Genomic DNA, 20,085 nt, shown 5'->3' on the forward strand with positions numbered 1-20,085 from the left:
GTTAGTTTGCACCACAATTCAGAGAAACGTATCCGTTGGATTTGTTGGAAGTGTCTGGTGAACTTTATAGTCTCCTACACAATGTGTATCTCACTTGAACAAATTTTTGCCTAATTGAAAAGATTATTATTACAGCTTCCATAGACATCAGTGTACGGAAATTGTATTTAACAAACAATTTTTTATAGTACTTCATTTAAATGTCTGAAACCTATTATAGAATGACACAACAAAGGCAGGTCCCAGGCACTCAGTCAGACGTAAAAAGAGGAGAAGGAATACATTAAAAAGCCTTTATTTGGTATGGCTTAAGTCATCTTTTAAAAGCTTCGCTTTGCCCTGAAGAAGACCATTTGTTGGTCGAAACATGTTGGCTCTTGTAGCTTTTTAAAAGATGACTTAAGCCATACCAAATAAAGGCTTTTTAATTTATTCCTTCTCCTCTTTTTACGTTTGACAGAGTGCCTGGGACCTGCCTTTGTTGTGTCATTGGATTTTTCCCTACCCCAAGAGCACCTATTACGGACTATTTAACTCCACCTGAGCGCCAGGTTGAATCTTTTGTAGCCTATTATAGAATGGTTGAAACCTAAATATTATGTGGTTGAAAACACTGAATAGCTGTGATATATGAAAAGCACTGAATGCATCCGTCTCTGGCTCAGCGCCAACCAAAGCGTCAAAAAACACATGTTTGAATTTATCAGTGACACACTGAACATTCGAATCACACCGGCGTGATCATACGCATTCAAATCAATCGCGTTTTGGGGATGGAGGGGAAAATTGACACTTAGGGGGCACAAATCAGATCTGAACCCCCGTTTGCCTCCTCGTGTCGCCGGGCCTGATGTATAATAAATCTGCCTCCAGATGTTCAGCACATCCTGATGTTCTAAATTACAAGAACTAAAGTCAATAGTTAAATGTTTAACTTGAGATATACCTAAAGGCAAAGAGAGATACTGAGAAACGGAGAAGAAAAAAAGTGGAGACCTGAGATTCTACGTCTCCTCTGTTGGCCTGGTGTTTCAAATACTGCACAACGTCGCCCTGTTCACCCGTTTGGGTATGGAGCTCGTCGTCATTGTTCAAATGAACATGTTCTGTGGGAGTTTGCTGTAGAGAAAAACACAGACAATATCATTTCCATTCAGACAATATTATTTCACGTCAAACCGGTTTGTGTTAACATGCAAATCCACGCCCACAAAACACTGTACAAAGCAGTGGTTCACCTGATGACACAAGATTTTCAGACAGACAGTGAGTCAGGATGTGTCTTTACTGTTTACTAAAGAAAAAGCTTAAGCTTAACAAACTTAAGCTGTGTAATTTTTCTAAATATTTGACTGTGCTCGCTGATAAACAAGAGATGCACCTGCTACTAAGGCACCATTTTATTAGCAAATGAGCGTTTGCAAATTTAATTCCCTCAGGTTCTGTTGTGTCAGACAGGCATTATTAAAGTTAGTCTGTCATTTAGACAGGCATGTTTAATAAACAGAGTTGATGGAATTATTATCTTTGTATTTTTCACTAAATAACACTCATTGTTTTGTTAGAAATGTAATCTTTGTAATGATTTGTATATAGTTTAAAATTTGATATACATAATTATATATATATTTTTATACATATAAATTGTTCAACAGATTTATTTCATATTTTTATTTCAAAAGTAGTAACTACTACTAAGTTTTCTTAAAATTATGTGCCATTTTTAAGAGACCTACTGAGCTTGACATTTTATTAAAAGCATATGCCAAACAACATAATGAGACATTTTCCCTCATTACATCCCAGGACATTTCAAAATATCAAAATCTATTTTAATTTTGGCGTTGAAAAGAGGTGTATGCAAGTCATCATCTGTACTTTTGCAGTTAATCTGATTAATGAATCATCAAATCATTTAATGAATCGAAAAGTCAGGACTAGTTTACATTAATTCTTCTGAAATAAATAATGCTTTTATTAAATGATAGTCTATATAATAACATAGAATATAACTAATGTACTATACGTGTAAAGTCAATTGAGAATATGTATGCATTACTAATCTCTGTATATAAATGTGTAACTCACCCCAGAGTCTTGTAATTTAACGTGGTCAATGCTGGTCTGTTTGCCAATGTTGGCGTAGTAGCCATACGCTGTATTCTGGTCTTTGGGGAAACCGTCAAGTCCCTCCATGTGCTTGTATCCCAAATGCATCAGAGCGAGTCGGTCATCAGAGACCCCGCCTATCAAACTATAAACATGACCCTGAGAAAGAGATCACCATCAATATTTCAACTTTGGTTGTATTAGTATGTGCTTTATAAATAAATTGAACATTGAACATCAAACTTTAACACAATATTGCTGTACCAAACAAAATTTGTATCCAGTGCCCTTGCCGCTTTTGTTTTGTAGCTTTTTATCAAATTACTACATTAATCAACATAAAATGAAGAAGAAGGCTGTACTGACTGTTTTCATAAGTTGAATGCGGTCTGTCGGAAGCTAGATATTTTACCGTATAACATGTTAAATATTTGTCTGACACAAACCCATCGATTCCCTTCAGAAGGCCTTTATTAACCCCCAGAGCCGTGTACATGCTGTTTAATTCATAAAATGTTACCTAAATAAACAATTTATTAAGTTTTTTTTTTAAACTAAATCCATAAAATGATGTCGCACTCACGCCATGTCGTAATTACTGTAATGACTCTGAACTGTAAAAAGCCTTCATTTGCTTGTAGAACTTGTAATTATGTGTAAACTCGTAATTTTCGGAGAGCTAAGACTTGTACCACCTGAGCACTGCAGATTTAAGGTGTGTTCGACTTGAAGTGGCGCTGTGCAGAACGATCTGTGTTTGACATTAAAGTACTGCGAGAGCGATTAGACAGCGTATGGAGCTTTAAGTACGGTAATTATGTAAATAGGCGTCAACGCAGCATTATCCCATGATGGGAACACCTTATGCTGCATTCACACCAAACGCGAATAGAGCGTCTGGCGCGAGTGATTTCAATGTTAAGTCAATGGAAAGGCGCGCTGACGCGCGTCTGGAGGTCCCGCGGAGCAGAAGGCGTGTTTCGCGCGGCGCGAAGGACGCGAATCCGCCTCATTCGCGGGTTCAGTTCGCGCAAATGACGCGAATTGAGCGTCTTGCGCGATACGCGCGTTACACGCGAGTGGTGCTTTTGTGCATTCACGCGTTTGAAGCGAATTCGCGTCTTACGGAGAGTTAAAAAATTTGAACTTTGCCGTCAATTCGCGCCGCATTAACCAATCAGGAGCCTGCTTGCTGCTGTCACGTGGTAAAGTGACGTGATGAGAAACCCTGCATAATTTAAAAATACTACTATTGTGTCACAAAGTGTAGTTTTAAGAATTTTTCAGGTGAGAATGTGGTTGTTTAAAGCTCAAATCTGTGGTTTATTTATAAAGAGACCGCTTATTTAAAAAAATAATCTTGTGTTTTTGGAGTTGTGACATCCAGGCGATCAACGCTCAGCGCTCATTAACCCGGCGAGAGCAGCCTTTCCTCGGCTAGTCCTTCTGACGTTTGCCGCTGGCTCTGATGTCCTGTAGTGGTTTGTCTTGTGTGGATCTAACGGCCGAGCTTTGCTCTCATGAATCTATAATTTGTTGTCTGCCAAAACGTTTTGACTGAGGGCAAAGAGAGGTTTCATAAATTTATTTTTAAAGGATATTTAAATACACATGCAGTGAAGATAATGTAGGAGTTGCCTGGACCACATTTGTGTGGCTATTAATGCTTAATATATATTTTTAATGAAAATGAAAAGAGGCAGAGTTGTGTTTTATGGCATATTTCTCCTGAAGTGCCTTGAACGCGCATCAATTTCGCTTCCAGCGCTCGATTTCTACGCGCGTCCAATTCGCCGCGGACGCGCGAATGCATTCAAAATGTTTGCGTGTGAAACTAGACGCGGTAGACGCGATTTTGACACTCTATTCACGTTTGGTGTGAACGCAGCATTAAAGGTTCTATATATGAAGCGCCTGACAGAACCCTTTCAGGTTTCATATATATACAAGAAATATAACGACCCAAAGAGAAAAATATAACAACCCCTGATTAAAAAAAAAAAGCTGTTATGTAGGCGCAAAAGCCTTGTGGGCAGCGCTGTGTCATTTACCAGAGCTGTGCACAAGACAATCCAAGTTCAAGTCTAAGCTCGAGGTTCATCAGCGACTAGTCGACTCGACTTTAATCACATAGATGAAGTCGTTTTACCCCTACTTTAAGATGAATTACATTTCCATAGCATTGCTCTTTTATAATGCTCAGGTGTTCTCATTCCCACCTGCTCCAGGTCCACAGGGACGCCCAGACCAGCCAGATGCAGGGTAGCGAGCAGGAGAGAGGAGCGATGGTGACCCCAGCAGGACGACACCTGGAGCTGCTCAATGAGAGTTGACATGAGATCCAGGTTGCCGTCAGATTCCTCCAGTTTTCTTATTGTCTTCACCGCATCCTGGAAAATCACTTGGCTTAGATGCAGCAAATGTCTGCCACTGCTCTCCAGACCTGAAGAACAGACAAAGAGACTCTCTACCAAGAACCATAGGGAGTTCACATTACAAAGTACAGTGTTGAACCCCTGCTACCTGTTATGAAGTCTTGGTCGTCTTCTATAAGCCTCAGGGCCATGTTGAATCTTCTTTGCTGGTCCCACGACCAAGTTTGTGTGCATTCCTTAAGACCAAACTTCCTCTTAAGGTCTCCATAATAAGACTCACAAACATCTGATAACCAAAAACACAAAGTCTTTTGAAACTTTTCACCCAAAAAGAAAAATGTGTTATCATTTGGTCATCTGCTGTTCACTTTTGAAGAACCCAAACTCTTAATTTCATTCAAACTGGTGTTGAGTGCTTTTAAAGTCATTGATACCAACTTGAATATCACATGACTGATCATGATATAGCAAGTTTGAAATGGCTGTTCATCCCTCCACCAGAGGGAGCCGTCAATTGAGTTTTAATGTCACTTCCTGTTTGTAGCTTTATAAGCCATGTGCTTCACTGGACACACTGCAAAAACAAGATAATATTTGAGAAAATAGTATAATAATTTTTTTGTTTGTTTGTTTTTCTGTTCTTCTAATTTAGTAAGAGTAGTCCTTCCGCACTCCAGTTCAGTTGGTGGCGGTTATGAGCCTAAAGCTGGTTTGCCAAAAAGAAAATAAACAAGAAGAAGAAAAACACATTGCAAAGTATTGCCAGTTTATCTACCTTACCAAGCGTTTTCCTTCCCATTGTCTGATGCTAGTGTTTTGACCCCTTTGCTTGTTTGTTGGATTTACCTTTTTCTCGATCGTTTGAATTTTGTTTGCTGTCGGCCTGCCCTGCTGTGTTTTAAACCTTGCCTGGACTTTGATTACGTCTCTTGGATTGTTTGACTTGGATTGTCTTTGACAATACAGAACCTTTTCAACATGGATTGTAATCTGTTTACAATCAGCTCAGAGCCAGGATCGCTTGTCAAAGTGGGACACTACAGGAATTTGTGAATCTTCGAGCTGCTAATGGACATCTGACACGCTATATCCAGTCGATGCCTTCCTCAATCCCTGAGACGGTAAGACTGACACTGCAAGAAAAGTTGGCAAGGCGATGTTCAATATGTTTCACTCACCAACCCAACTCCTTTAATCAAGAAACAGTTAAATATGCTTTTATAATGAGCTACCAAAAAAGCATATTAGAGTGGGCCACGGCAGTTTAGGATAATGATGAATAAATCCGCAAGTCCTTCACATATTTCTCGCAACAGATTAAGGAAGTTTTAGAAAACCCTGCAGGGGGAAGATACATTTGTGTGCAGTTATTACATCTACGCCAGGGGAAATTATGTGCAGCTGATTATGCAGTACAATTTCGTCCAGCACAGAGCGGTTGGAATAATATTGCTCTCAAATCAGTATTCTGTGAAGGTTTAAATCCCACTCTGCAAGCCGAGCTGGCATGCAAGGATTAATCTTTGTCTGAGTACATTACCTTGACCATTAAAATCTTACAATCTAATGCACAATCAGCCGTGATCCAGTGCATTCAAGAATTTCTCTGCAACTGCCCATCTCCTGTCACATCGTCAGCCGAATCTGATTAACCAAATTGGGCATACAAGGGTGCTCGAGGAGGAACGCAGATGAGACGAGGGGTAATGCTTCTACTGTGGCCAACATGGACACCATTGTAACACATGCACTAATAAGGCAAGAGCCTCAGCTAAATCACAGAATGTGAGCATCACATTCGATTCAGTTTCCAGTCAAAATGTTACTCTTCCTGTGGCCATTTTAACTGAAGATAACCAATCATGTGTTACAGCGCTAGTGGATTCAGGAGCGGCATCGAACCTTATTTATCATCAGAGGGCAAGGCTATGAAGGATGGAGGAGACACTAGCATCAGGCTTTATCCGTCACTTTTGTGGACAGGAAATTGGTGGACTGCGGCCATGTATAGACTACAGGGGTCTGAATGCCATCACAGTTAAATACCGCTATCCCCTGCCATTAGTCCCAAACTAAGCTGGATCTCAGAAGTGCCTACAACTTGGTCCGTATCAAAGAAGGGGATGAGTGGAAAGACTGTATTCATTCCCACTAAGAGGCACTATGAGAATTTGGTCATCCCCTATAGCCTTGCCAATGCACCTTCAGTTATTCAGTTATTTGTCAATTAAATTTTCAGAGAACTTCCCAAGGTCTTAGACCACTCTAAGACCATGGATGAGCACATTCAACAACTCAAGACCGTGCTCAACCGTCTACTCCACCATCAGTTAAATGTGAAAGCAGAAAAGTGTGTGTTTTACACCACCACCATAGCCTTCTTAGGATATAATATCAGTTCCAAAGGAGTCGAGATGGATGAGTCCAAAATCAAGGCAAAGTAAACAAAAATCTGCACACTGTTAATACTGCTCCCAAAGATTTATTAAAACATGCAACGTTTCAACCCAAAAGGGTCTTCGTCAGGCAAACAAAATCAAAATCCAAAATCAAGGCAGTCATTAAGTGGCCAGCGCCCACAACCATCAAGGAACTACAACGGTTTCTTGGATTTGCAAACTTTTATAGGCGACTACAGCACCGTTGCAGCCCCTATCACTGCATTACTCAGAGGAAACCCTAAGAAGTTGACTTGGCCTGAGAATGCACAAGATGCTTTTAAAAGACTCTAGTTTCACCACCTCTCCCATCTTGAAACACCCAGATCCAGACCACCCCTTCATAGTGGAAGTGGAGGCTTCAGACTGTGGCATCGGAGCTGTACACTCCTAGCGCCATGGTTCTCCAGGTAAACCCCACCCAGGTGCCTTTTTCTCCAGAAAACTCACTCCTGCTGAAATTAATTATGATGTTGGAAACAAGGAACTGCGGTCCATCAAATCTGCCCTAGAGGAGTGGAGGCACTGGTTGGAGGGATCCAGGTAGTCATGCGTAGCCAGACCTTCAGAGTCACAGCAGAAGGTCTGGACTCCATCGCAGATTTCATTGGTCAGGGCCCACCCAAAGAGGACGTTTGACTGACATGTAACGCAAACAATCACAGTTTGTTTTGTTCCGCATCATTTTGAGGGGCGTGACAATGTCGATGTCCCTGCAATAACAGACCGGCTTGCATTTCTAATTGATTAATTCAAGAACGATGTTCAAGTTTACTGCAACAATGGAGCCGCAAACTTCACATACTTTTGAAAATCCAGCGTTTAGTTGATCCCATTGGTAAGCGCCCATTGTCACAGTTGTAAACAAGAGGGCGTTCTTCTTCCACGAGGGAGTTTGGAGTCGTAGCATTTGTTTCCAAGTGGACCGTTAAAGAATGCAACACACACATTTCGCAGACATCCTGTAGAATTCCACCAATCAAATGACGACTTCAAAACTCCTGAAGTGTCAAAACTTCCTGAAGTGTTTCCAGATAAATGTGCCATATGTATCAGACGTTAAGCCAACGACTAGGATCCAGGTACCCAGTTCAAGTCATCCCTAACCACAAGAATTTGGAATATATTAAAAAGCCAAAAGAATGAATCCACGACAGGCCAGATGGGCACTCTTTTTCACCCGATTCAATTTCACTGTTGCTTATAATCCAGGCAACAAGAATGGCAAAGCAGATGCCCTGTTATGAAGACATGATCCAGTTCATTCCTTACCTCGTTCAGAACCCATTCTGCCACAGTCAGTCATCATTGCACCCATCCATTTGGGACATTATGGATGAGATTCATCGTGGACAACAAGATGAACCACCACCATCAGAATGTCCTTCCAATAGGAAGTAAGTACCCCAAAATCTTAGACAAAGGGTCTTGCAGTGGGTGCACAATTCCCTAGGCTCTGGTCACCCAGGAATTCAAAGAATGGCAATGCTGGTACATAACTCGTTCTGGTGGCCCACTCTTCTTCCAAGTATGTGACTACTTATGTTAATGCCTGCCATGGCTGTGCACAAGTTAGAACTCCCTGTCAACTCCCTGCAGGGCTACTGGAACCCTTGCCCATCCCTCAACAATGGTCAAACCTAGCAATAGACTTTTTCACCGAAATCCCTAATTCCAGTAGTTTCCTAGACAAATCAACCTGGTGACCTATAGACTAGAGCAGTGGTTCTCAACTCCAGTCCTGGGGACCCACTGCTCTGCAGATTTTGTGTCTCTCTTATCTGACACACTCAGTTCAGTTCATGGTGCTCTCTCCTAACGAGCTGATGATCAGAATCAGGTGCCTTAAATAAGGTGTGCAAAATGTGCAGAGCAATGGGTCCCAAGGACTGGAGTTGAGAACCACTGGACTAGAGCTTCCTGCTGATTATCGTTTCTCTCCTTCCTTCCATGTATCCGTCCTGAAACCTGCACTGGAAACTGTAACCACTGCATCTACGCTACCTCCACCATTGGAGATCATTATTACATTATTACAGTGACTCTCTTCGCAAAACTTATAATTGGAACTGTTCATAGAAATCGCAGTTTTCTGCGTTAAGGTGAATTAAGGTGAATGGCCAAAAAAGGGTTTGCGCTAGCGCAAACTGTTAATAAATCTGGCCCTAAGTTCGTCAGCCATAGGAAGGTCAAACAAATGAGTTTTGGAAACGTTGTGGAAAAAACTGTGTCTCTTTTTGACACAACACTCTTCTTTAATGCAGCTCAAACATGCCTCGTTCCTTTCTTTTGCGTATTCTGTGGGTGGGGATTATTTAAATGAGTAACACTGGTACTTCACAAGATCCGGGGAAAAAAATGTCGTAGTCTAAACAAGCTGTTCATTGTAGCTCTTGGAAAGTGGATTCTGTTACATAAAACATCTGGGCCCGTATTCATAAAGAATCTTAATGCAAAGAGTAGCTCCTAGTGACAAAATTCTAAGAAAAGTCTTAGAAATGTCGGCGTTTACTCTTAAAATGAACTGAAAAATCCTAGTAAAGAAAAAAGTAATTCAGAAAGCATCTTAACCCTTAAAAGAGGTCTTAAGGTCAAATTTGTTAGGAGCACGGACGAGGACTTTTAAGTGGCTTAAGAGTTTCTTTAGCAGCAGAGAAAATGGCAGAAAGACGAAGAGGGAGAAGAAATGTGTTGAAGACAATGGATGAGTGACTTAATAAGACGCTATAGATTAGATCGTGCAGGGATCATGTTTGTTGCATTAAGCCCAACTTTCAAACCACCAATTAAATAGACATGCCAGCAATCAGTGCAATTGGAAAGAGTGGAACAATGTTTATAATTCTAAGCCAATCAAATACCTTATAGGAAATTAACAGCATGGTAAATAATAAAAGGATTTATATACATATATATAATGTGTGTGTGCGTGAGAGAGAACGGTAAAATAGGACAATTTTCGCTTGTAATTTCAAAGTGAAGGCTTAGAATAGACCCTATACTTAAAAGTGCTCCTTTTTTCCCCTTTTTGGACAACCAACCAATCACAGTCTACAAAAGACTGTGTCATACGTAGCAACGGGGTCAGCCCCGCCTCTTCACTAAGATAAAAGTTTTTGTATTTTCCTTGCTCAGAGTTACTCTCAGATCAGTCCCGAATAGCTCTTAAGCTAAGACTCCTACGTAAAAGTTTTTAAGCTAAATTAGGAGTTTTCTGAGAGGACTCTTAGAATCTTTATGAATACGGGCCCAGGACTTTGAGCTTTGCAGATCCTTTTTTTCCTCAAACAGCAACATTACACACTAACTAAAGTTGAAAAAGTGAATACGCATAATATTATAGCATAATATCCCCTTTAACATGGGGAAAGGAGAGGTGTGAATCAATAAATGTGAAAACAAAGTAACTTGCGTTACTTATTTGAAAAGTAACTCAGATATTTGGTTGTAAATGTAAAAGTAATGCATGACTTTACTCGTTTCTTGATAAAGTAATCTGATTGTGTAACTTGTTGTAATGCGTTACCCCCAACACTGATTTTAACTGACCTCTAGAGATGTCTCGGTTCTGTCTCAATGCCTCCAGATAGTGCTCAGTAACCTGTTGCATTTCCTCACAGTGTCTGTGGAATCTATCCAGCCCTTCTAGCGTCCTAGCAGGGGACAGGGGGTTTTTCACCTTGAATAGAAACGATACAAGGTAATACGGCTTAAGAATGTCTGACCGCATACTGTATCATGTGATTAATATTGACATAATAAATAGATTTTGTCATATGCATTTATCCATTGATAAGAGAGTTGGACTCACCTTTTCTGAGCCTAAACGATAGTATCTGATTGGTCCAAAATAGCCATGAAATCCCTTCATGTATTTGCATCCACCAAACACAAAATATCCTGACGTGTCAATGAATTTAACTGGCTGACGAAAACTGAAAAAAAATTAAGAATTACTGTGTTTTACTAGACATGAACTCCATTATAAAATGTCTGTAAAAAACAGTAAATGTTGGTCTTTAAAAAGTCATATTACTATAATACTGTCATATTAATTACTAGGTATGATGTGAATTCTTTGGGGACAATATCTTAATATTTGATGCAATTTTTTCTTCTTGGCTGCATTAATATTATTTTATATATGTTTTTACTTTTAAAAATTCTTACCGTTTCTAACCTTTGATGGTTATTATAATAAACATTATACATAATTTTCAGTGTAGATGAGACATTATGACTTACTCAAAAAAATGAGTGGACTCCGAAGTCTGTCCTGCAGGGAAGACCTTTGTGATTGTGAGTTTTGCCTGACATATGAAAAAACGTACAAGAGTTCACTTTCTAATACATTCACACCTGAATGATTTTTCATCAGAAGTAATTCTGTATGTATTCAGTGTCACAATGACTCAATGCATATATGAATATGATTGATGTACCTTTGACGCCTGAAAGAAGATGTCCAGACGGATCCAGGAATGGAGGGGTAACTCTGTGTGTGCTGTAAATGCCTGTTCTTCTCCAGTCACCGTTTGCACCTGCAGCACTATATTACCTGAGGGCCAAGACATACTGACGCATCACATTTAAGGTGTATATGGAAATATAATATATAGTACAGTACGATGTACGGTATAGTTCACATGATGGAATGCACACTGACTGGCTTACCTGCGTCAGACAGCATAATGAGCGGGCTTCCATATTTCCTGTGTTCATTAACATGTTTGACTATCCCACACATCGACTGGCCGCACCAGCTCAGCAAGTAGAGCCACAATGACAGAGTCACACTGCAGAGAGGAGAGGATGCGAGTTTTAAAAATACAGTACCATCACCCTATACAAATTCTAAAACATTCCAAGCATTACAGGAATACCATTATCATATCAACAGCTGAGCCAGCACATATGAAGTGCTTATGTTGAGCACAAATAAGATTAGATATGTTATCGCATACTACATCTAAAGCAATACAACTGGAATTTTACAATTCTGTGGAAACAAAACCAATAAAATCCAATTTTAAGGTATTCTGAGTGGTTTCTTTGGGGCGTTGCTAGGTATTGCGGTTGATAGGGTGTTGCCAGGTTGTTGTTAAGGTGCTCTGGGTAGTTTTAAGAACATTGTTATGGTGTTGCTAATGTGTTCTGAGTGATAACTGGGGTGTTGCTAAGTGGTTGCTATTGTTTTCTTAGTGCTTTGTAGGGCATTGCTATGTTGTTGGTAAAATAATGTGGGGTGATTGTAGGGGTGTTGCCAGGTTCTTAATAAGGTCCTCCAAGTTGTTTCTATGAAATTGCTAGGGTGTTTCTAAAGTACTCTGCGTGGTGACTATGGTGTTGCTCGGCTGTTCTGGGTGGTCTCTAGACCATTGCTATGGTGTTTGATAAGGTTTTATGCGTAGTGGCTATGGTGATGCTATAGACAGTGTTTCTAGGGTGTTGCTAAGGTATTCTAAGTGGTTACTAGGCTGTCCAGGGTGGTCTCTAGGGCATTGCTAGGGTGTTACGAGTAGTGGCAATGGTGGTACTATAGACAGTGCACGCAAAGACGTTTCTAGGTTGTTGCTAAGGTATTCTAAGTGATGACTAGGGTGTTGCTAGGCTGTTTTGGGTGGTCTCTATGCCATTGCTAGGGTGTTTGCTATGGTGTTTTGAGTAGTGGCTATGGTGGTGATATAGACAGTGTATGCAAATACGTTTCTAGGGTGTTGCTAAGGTATTGTAGGTTGTGACTAGGGTGTTGCCAGGCTGTTCTGGGTGGTCTCTAGACCATTGCTATGGTGTTTGATAAGGTGTTATGCGTAGTGGCTATGGTGATGCTATAGACAGTGTTTCTAGGGTGTTGCTAAGGTATTCTAAGTGGTTACTAGGCTGTCCTGGGTGGTCTCTAGGGCATTGCTAGGGTGTTACGAGTAGTAGCTATGGTGGTGCTATAGACAGTGTACGCAAAGACGTTTCTAGGGTGTTGCTAAGGTATTCTAAGTGATGACTAGGGTGTTGCTAGGCTGTTTTGGGTGGTCTCTAGGCCATTGCTAGGGTGTTTGCTATGGTGTTTTGAGTAGTGGCTATGGTTGTGATATAGACAGTGTATGCAAATACGTTTCTAGGGTGTTGCTAAGGTATTGTAGGTTGTGACTAGGGTGTTGCTAGGCTGTTCTGGGTGGTCTCTAGGCCATTGCTAGGGTGTTATGAGTAGTAGCTATGGTGGTGCTATAGACAGTGTACGCAAAGATGTTTCTAGGGTGTTGCTAAGGTATTCTAAGTGATGACTAGGGTGTTGCTAGGCTGTTTTGGGTGGTCTCTAGGCCATTGCTAGGGTTTTTGCTATGGTGTTTTGAGTAGTGGCTATGGTGGTGATATAGACAGTGTATGCAAATACGTTTCTAGGGTGTTGCTAAGGTATTGTAGGTTGTGACTAGGGTGTTGCTAGGCTGTTCTGGGTGGTCTCTAGGGCATTGCTAGGGTGTTTGCTATGGTGTTATGAGTAGTGGCTATGGTGGTGCTATAGACAGTGTACGCAAAGACGTTTCTAGGTTGTTGCTAAGGTATTCTAAGTGATGACTCAGGTATTGCTAGGCTGTTTTTGGGTGGTCTCTATAGGCCATTGCTAGGGTGTTTGCTATGGTGTTATGAGTAGTGGCTATGGTGGTGATATAGACAGTTTATGCAAAGACGTTTCTAGGGTGTTGCTAAGGTATTCTAAGTTGTGACTAGGGTGTTTCTAGACTGTTCTGGATGGTCTCTAGGACATTGCTAGGGTGTTTGCTATGGTGTTATGAGTAGTGGCTATGGTGGTGCTATAGACTGTACGCAAAGACGTTTCTAGGTTGTTGCTAAGGTATTCTAAGTAATGACTAGGGTGTTGCTAGGCTGTTTTGGGTGGTTTCTAAGCCATTGCTAGGGTGTTTGCTATGGTGTTTTGAGTAGTGGCTATGGTGGTGATACAGACAGTGTATGCAAAGACGTTTCTAGGGTGTTGCTAAGGTATTCTAAGTTGTGACTAGGGTGTTTCTAGACTGTTCTGGATGGTCTCTAGGACATTGCTAGGGTGTTTGCTATGGTGTTATGAGTAGTGGCTATGGTGGTGCTATAGACAGTGTACGCAAAGACGTTTCTAGGTTGTTGCTAAGGTATTCTAAGTAATGACTAGGGTGTTGCTAGGCTGTTTTGGGTGGTCTCTAAGCCATTGCTAGGGTGTTTGCTATGGTGTTTTGAGTAGTGGCTATGGTGGTGATACAGACAGTGTATGCAAATACGTTTCTAGGGTGTTGCTAAGGTATTCTAAGTTGTGACTAGGGTGTTTCTAGACTGTTCTGGATGGTCTCTAGGACATTGCTAGGGTGTTTGCTATGGTGTTATGAGTAGTGGCTATGGTGGTGCTATAGACAGTTTATGCAAAGACGTTTCTAGGGTGTTGCTAAGGTATTCTAAGTTGTGACTAGGGTGTTTCTAGACTGTTCTGGATGGTCTCTAGGACATTGCTAGGGTGTTTGCTATGGTGTTATGAGTAGTGGCTATGGTGGTGCTATAGACAGTGTACGCAAAGACGTTTCTAGGTTGTTGCTAAGGTATTCTAAGTAATGACTAGGGTGTTGCTAGGCTGTTTTGGGTGGTCTCTAAGCCATTGCTAGGGTGTTTGCTATGGTGTTTTGAGTAGTGGCTATGGTGGTGATATAGACAGTTTATGCAAAGACGTTTCTAGGGTGTTGCTAAGGTATTCTAAGTTGTGACTAGGGTGTTTCTAGACTGTTCTGGATGGTCTCTAGGACATTGCTAGGGTGTTTGCTATGGTGTTATGAGTAGTGGCTATGGTGGTGCTATAGACTGTACGCAAAGACGTTTCTAGGTTGTTGCTAAGGTATTCTAAGTAATGACTAGGGTGTTGCTAGGCTGTTTTGGGTGGTTTCTAAGCCATTGCTAGGGTGTTTGCTATGGTGTTTTGAGTAGTGGCTATGGTGGTGATACAGACAGTGTATGCAAAGACGTTTCTAGGGTGTTGCTAAGGTATTCTAAGTTGTGACTAGGGTGTTTCTAGACTGTTCTGGATGGTCTCTAGGACATTGCTAGGGTGTTTGCTATGGTGTTATGAGTAGTGGCTATGGTGGTGCTATAGACAGTGTACGCAAAGACGTTTCTAGGTTGTTGCTAAGGTATTCTAAGTAATGACTAGGGTGTTGCTAGGCTGTTTTGGGTGGTCTCTAAGCCATTGCTAGGGTGTTTGCTATGGTGTTTTGAGTAGTGGCTATGGTGGTGATACAGACAGTGTATGCAAAGACGTTTCTAGGGTGTTGCTAAGGTATTCTAAGTTGTGACTAGGGTGTTTCTAGACTGTTCTGGATGGTCTCTAGGACATTGCTAGGGTGTTTGCTATGGTGTTATGAGTAGTGGCTATGGTGGTGCTATAGACTGTATACAAAGACGTTTCTAGGGTGTTGCTAAGGTATTCTAAGTGGTGACTAGGGTATTGCGAGGCTTTTCTGGGTGGTCTCTAGGCCATTGCTAGGGTGTTTTCTAGTGGCTATGGTGTTGCTATAGACAGTGTACACAAAGACGTTTCTAGGGTATTGCTAAGATGTTCTGAGTTATCGCTAGGGCATTGGTAGAGTTTTCTGGGTGGTTGGGGCATTGCTTTTGTTAACAAGAAGTAGTGAGACATTTTAATGAAGCCTCTTGAAAGCAAGTCTGACCTTGGCTGTTTGAGAGCGAGGGTGCGTCTCCTTTCTAGATCTCTGTTTTTGAAGGGCGAGAATGTGTGTATCATCCCAAACCTCTCACCAGTACTCGCAAATGGAAAAGTAAGGATATCCACAGTGTCTGGAAAGGCATGAATGAACAGATAAATGATTCAACAGAATTTAAGAGTATAATCTGCTATTGATGCACCTAGTAAATAATCACAGCACAGTATCTTCAAAACAACCTAAACTAGTTCTCTCTTTTTTTTCTCACCATCTTGTCTTTTTTCCCCCCAGTGGAACACAAGTGACATAATGACAGTTCAGAGTGACCCAGTCGTCTGAAACTCTATAATAAAGTCTGTGTTCAGACTTGATTGGGGAACAGACCTAATTTAATTGACTCAAGTGTTACCAAATCCACCTGAAGAAATTACTATCCAGAAAAACTCAAAAGCTTGACCTTAGTCATTACTAGTGGGTTACCATGATCTTCATTTTAGAATGAAATATACAGTATGCATTATCCATATCAATTATGAACCTGTATAGTTATTAGCAGTCTCTGGGAGGTATGAAAAAAATAGTAGTTACTGATTAGCTAATAGTGAACTACCACATTCAATTGAGCGCTATTACTTAATAATTTGTTAATTAGTTTCTTGTTAATTACAAGAATGTTTAGAATATTACTCGTTTGTTCCTTTCTAGTTATTAAAGACAGAACAGTATTCTAAAGTGATACCTAAAATGTTCAGTGAATTATGACTTTTTGTGTTCCATGGGGAAAAAATTGCTACAACATATGGGTTTGGAAAGACATGAGGGCAAGGGTAAATCATAACATTATTTATTAACATTTCTTTATTTAAATTTCCAGGCATTCTGATTGGTCAGTTAGGTTCCCACCTGACTCTTGTGGACATTTTCTCACAGTATCTTTGCTCAGCTGCCACATCAGCCACGCACCCCATGAGACCGATCTTGTCTGTGGACATGCCGGACGTTGAGATGTTGGTAGTGTCCTCAAAAGCGTAGATGTTCTAACAAGGGATCGGTCATATCCGTCATGGTTGCCACTAGGTTCCTCTTCATCGTGATGAAGCAGCCAGGCCCTCAGCACCACATCACGCGCCTCCAGCGGTCGCCTGACAGAAAAGTCTCTCCGGTACAGCACAGCTGGAGGAAACACCAGAGGAACCTTTCTGGATCGGGGTTTTCCAAACCTCTTATGGTTAGTCCAGGTCCTTCTGTAGACTATGACTCCTGTCCTTGTTGGGGTGGAAATAACAATTTCGACAGCGATTCGGCAGGCGGCAGAGCAGTTATACTGGACCTGCACACTGCATTTGTCCATTACTCTGTCAGGAGCTTCTCCAAACTGTACAAAGTCTCCACGAAGAGTCCTATCAGTGTCAGGAGACTCACACCAAACCTTCAGAGAGACAGATTGACCCACACTTCACATCTCCAGTATGACAAAGAAATGTAAAAATCACTGCAATAATGATCCGATCATTGACCCTTAAGCATTTGCCTATTTAAATCCAAGCAGCGACTTCTTTTTTTTGGCCGGGCATTGTAGTTGGCTGAAATGTCAGGATCATATTTTACTCCCAAACAAACAAATTAATACATTTGCATAAAGAAAATGCTATAAGATCCTTTCTTTCTTTCTCTTTCTTTTTGTATTGTGATATTTTATCTAGTATTTGATTAATTAAGGTTCCAAAAGGCCATAGAAAAAACATTTTTGGTCAACAGTGACCAGTTTTTAGTTTGAAGAACATTTTAATAATCTAAATAAATGTTTTTTTTTTCACTATAAAGGACCCTTTGTGGAATTAGATTCCATGGATGTTAATGGTTCTTCATGGTATCATCGATGCCAATAAAGAACCTTTATTTAGTTCATCAACGTATCCATTTTTTGTTGTTGTTATGTTGTAGCATTATAGAAATGATATTTTCCCACAGCACAGTAGGCTATGAGGCGCCACGTAGGTTTGCACTGAAAAGTTCACGCACATCTACATATGAAATAACTCGCATATACATATATACACAACTAAAGCATGCATCCACGTTTTATTCTGTATGTGTGCGCGAGTGTTTTATGGATGTGTATGCGCGCATCGAGTTTATATGTATGTGCGAGTGTTTATAGGTGTATATGCATGGAAGTTTATATGTATGTGCGAGTGTGTATAGGTGTGTCTGTCTGCGTGCAGTGAGTGTATATGTATGTGCGAGTGTTTATAGGTGTAGCCTATATGCATGGCAGTTTATATGTATATGCGAGTATTTATAGGTCTATGCGTGCGTCAAGTTTATATGTATATGCAAGTTATTCACGAGTGTGTATGCATTCATTACTAACATAATATGTATTGGTGTGGATTTCATATTAGTGTGCACGTGTATTTCATATATGTATTTTGAACATCCAATAGTATACATGTATAGGCTATGCGAGTAATTTATAGGTGTATATGCACGTGTATTGATAAGCGAAGTTTGATTTAAATCCTACGTGGCGCCTCATAGTATGCTACTGATAATGGGGAATATGTGCTTAATGTCACAATGGGGGGAACTCATAGTAGGCCAAGTAACAGGGGTCATTATCTTTAAGCAAAATATAATAGTTTGTCTTTGTACTGGATTACAATAGTATTTACACTCCAAGTAACTTCAGATAGCCTACTTATAAATCTACCATGGTACATATTTGTTATTATGGTGCCACGTCAAAATATGGTAAGAACGTGGTACTTCAGCTTAACATACAAATACAAATAAATCACTTCTTTCTTTAGATAACAACAATAACAGGCAAAAACAGACATGTAAATGATTAATGATATTAAAGTAAAATATTTTTTAAATATTAAAGTGAAACTCGAGCAACTATGGAAGTTGCATAGAAGTGAAAATAAAGTTGAGTGTCTTACCGGTGAGAGCAGAAGAGCTGTGCAGATGAAACTCAACACAACTCTCATCTTCACTAGGCTATCTAACGCGACGCGCGATGTGTTGAACGCTATGACGCTAAAACTTCAGCTGTTTACTGTCGCGACATGTTTCATTGAGTATCGCGCTCTTCCGTGTGTGAGCATGACAGGTGTGTGTGTGTGTGTCACTGTATACGCCCGGGCACACTCATTACGCGTGGACGCGCCTCATCGGCAATGCCAGCGACGCGACTGAAGAACGCTACTGCAGTTCAGAGAGCTGATGATGGCACTGTTTTCACTTTTAAGAGAAAGGCTGAAGTTAACCTTATCATGAAAGTGGTGTTCGTCCATATCCCAGGAGGTCAAACTAAATGTTATATGAACAATTTAATTTCCTATAAAGAACCTCTGTAAATAATTAAAGGTCACACTTTAGATTAGGGTCCATTTCTCACTATTAAAGGGGTAATTCCCATGATTTACTCACCCTCCTCAAGCCATCCTGGGTGTATATGATTTTTTTCTTTCAGCCAAACACAATCTGAGTTATATATATATTTGTTTTAATATATCCTGGCTCTTCCAAAGCTTTATGGGAGTGATACCTGAGATTTTGGAGCCTAAAAAAGTGCATCCATCCATAATAAAAGTACTGCGTATGGGGTTAAAGGGTTAGTTCACCCAAAAATGAAAATGCTGTCATTTATTACTTACCCTCATGTCGTTCGACACCCGTAAGACCTCCGTTCATCTTCGGAACACAAAGGAAGATATTTTAGTTGAAATCTGATCGCTCAGAAAGGCCTCCATTGGCACAATGCACAGTTCACTCTCAAGACCCATAAAAGCTACTAAAGACGTCATTACAAAGTCCATCTCACTACAGTGGTTCTACAATAACTTTATAAAGCGACGAGAATAGTTTTTGTGCGCAAAAAAACCCTAAATAACGACTTATGTCATGATGACCGATTTCAAAACAAGGCATCATGAAGTTTCGAAGCATTATGAATCAGTGAGTCGAATCATTATTCGGATCGCGTGTCAAACCGCCAAACTGCTGATTCGACTCACTGATTCATAACGGTTCGAAGATTCATGAGGCCGTGTTTTGAAATCGTTTTTTTTTGCGCACAAAAACTATTCTCGTCACTTTATAAAGTTATTGTAGAACCACTGTAGTGAGATGGATTTTGTAATGACGTCTTTAGTACCTTTTAAGGGTCTTGAGAGTGTAAAGTGCATTGTGCCAATGGAGGCCTTTCAGAGCGATCGGATTTCAACTAAAATATCTTCATTTGTGTTCCGAAGATGAACGGAGGTCTTACGGGTGTCCAACGACATGAGGGTAAGTCATTAATGACATAATTTTCATTTTTGGGTGAACTAACCCTTTAATAAAGGCCTTCTGAAGCAAAGCCATGCGTTTGTGTAAGAAAAATAACCTTGTAAACTATAATCAATGTCTTCCGGTAACGGCAGGGGCGCAACTACCCAGTGCCAGAGGGGTATGCAGCAACAA

At 40.6% G+C, this 20,085-nt stretch overlaps 1 protein-coding gene across 3 annotated transcripts in view; it reads right to left on the bottom strand.

The window, feature by feature from the left end:
- Positions 1–18,770, bottom strand: part of LOC307117742 (protein sel-1 homolog 3) — a 32,816-nt gene extending 14,046 nt beyond the window's left edge. The window contains exons 1-12 of one of the 3 annotated variants that reach the window (XM_079802782.1): positions 18,561–18,770; positions 16,516–17,041; positions 15,619–15,745; positions 11,597–11,718; positions 11,365–11,480; positions 11,168–11,232; positions 10,734–10,857; positions 10,472–10,601; positions 4,633–4,770; positions 4,329–4,552; positions 2,089–2,268; positions 997–1,119 (exon numbers count right to left, since the gene is read on the bottom strand). In XM_079802782.1, the coding sequence (XP_079658908.1) occupies positions 997–1,119; positions 2,089–2,268; positions 4,329–4,552; positions 4,633–4,770; positions 10,472–10,601; positions 10,734–10,857; positions 11,168–11,232; positions 11,365–11,480; positions 11,597–11,718; positions 15,619–15,745; positions 16,516–17,041; positions 18,561–18,608 (1,923 nt within the window). In that variant the 5' untranslated portion in view covers positions 18,609–18,770. The remainder of the gene's footprint in view (positions 1–996; positions 1,120–2,088; positions 2,269–4,328; positions 4,553–4,632; positions 4,771–10,471; positions 10,602–10,733; positions 10,858–11,167; positions 11,233–11,364; positions 11,481–11,596; positions 11,719–15,618; positions 15,746–16,515; positions 17,042–18,560) is intronic. The other 2 variants (XM_079802781.1, XM_079802783.1) reach the window with 2 other exon arrangements.
- Positions 18,771–20,085: the final 1,315 nt, after the last annotated feature.

The sequence above is a fragment of the Gobio gobio genome (assembly GCF_949357685.1).
Source record: "Gobio gobio genome assembly, chromosome: 21".
Lineage (NCBI taxonomy): Eukaryota > Metazoa > Chordata > Actinopteri > Cypriniformes > Gobionidae > Gobio > Gobio gobio.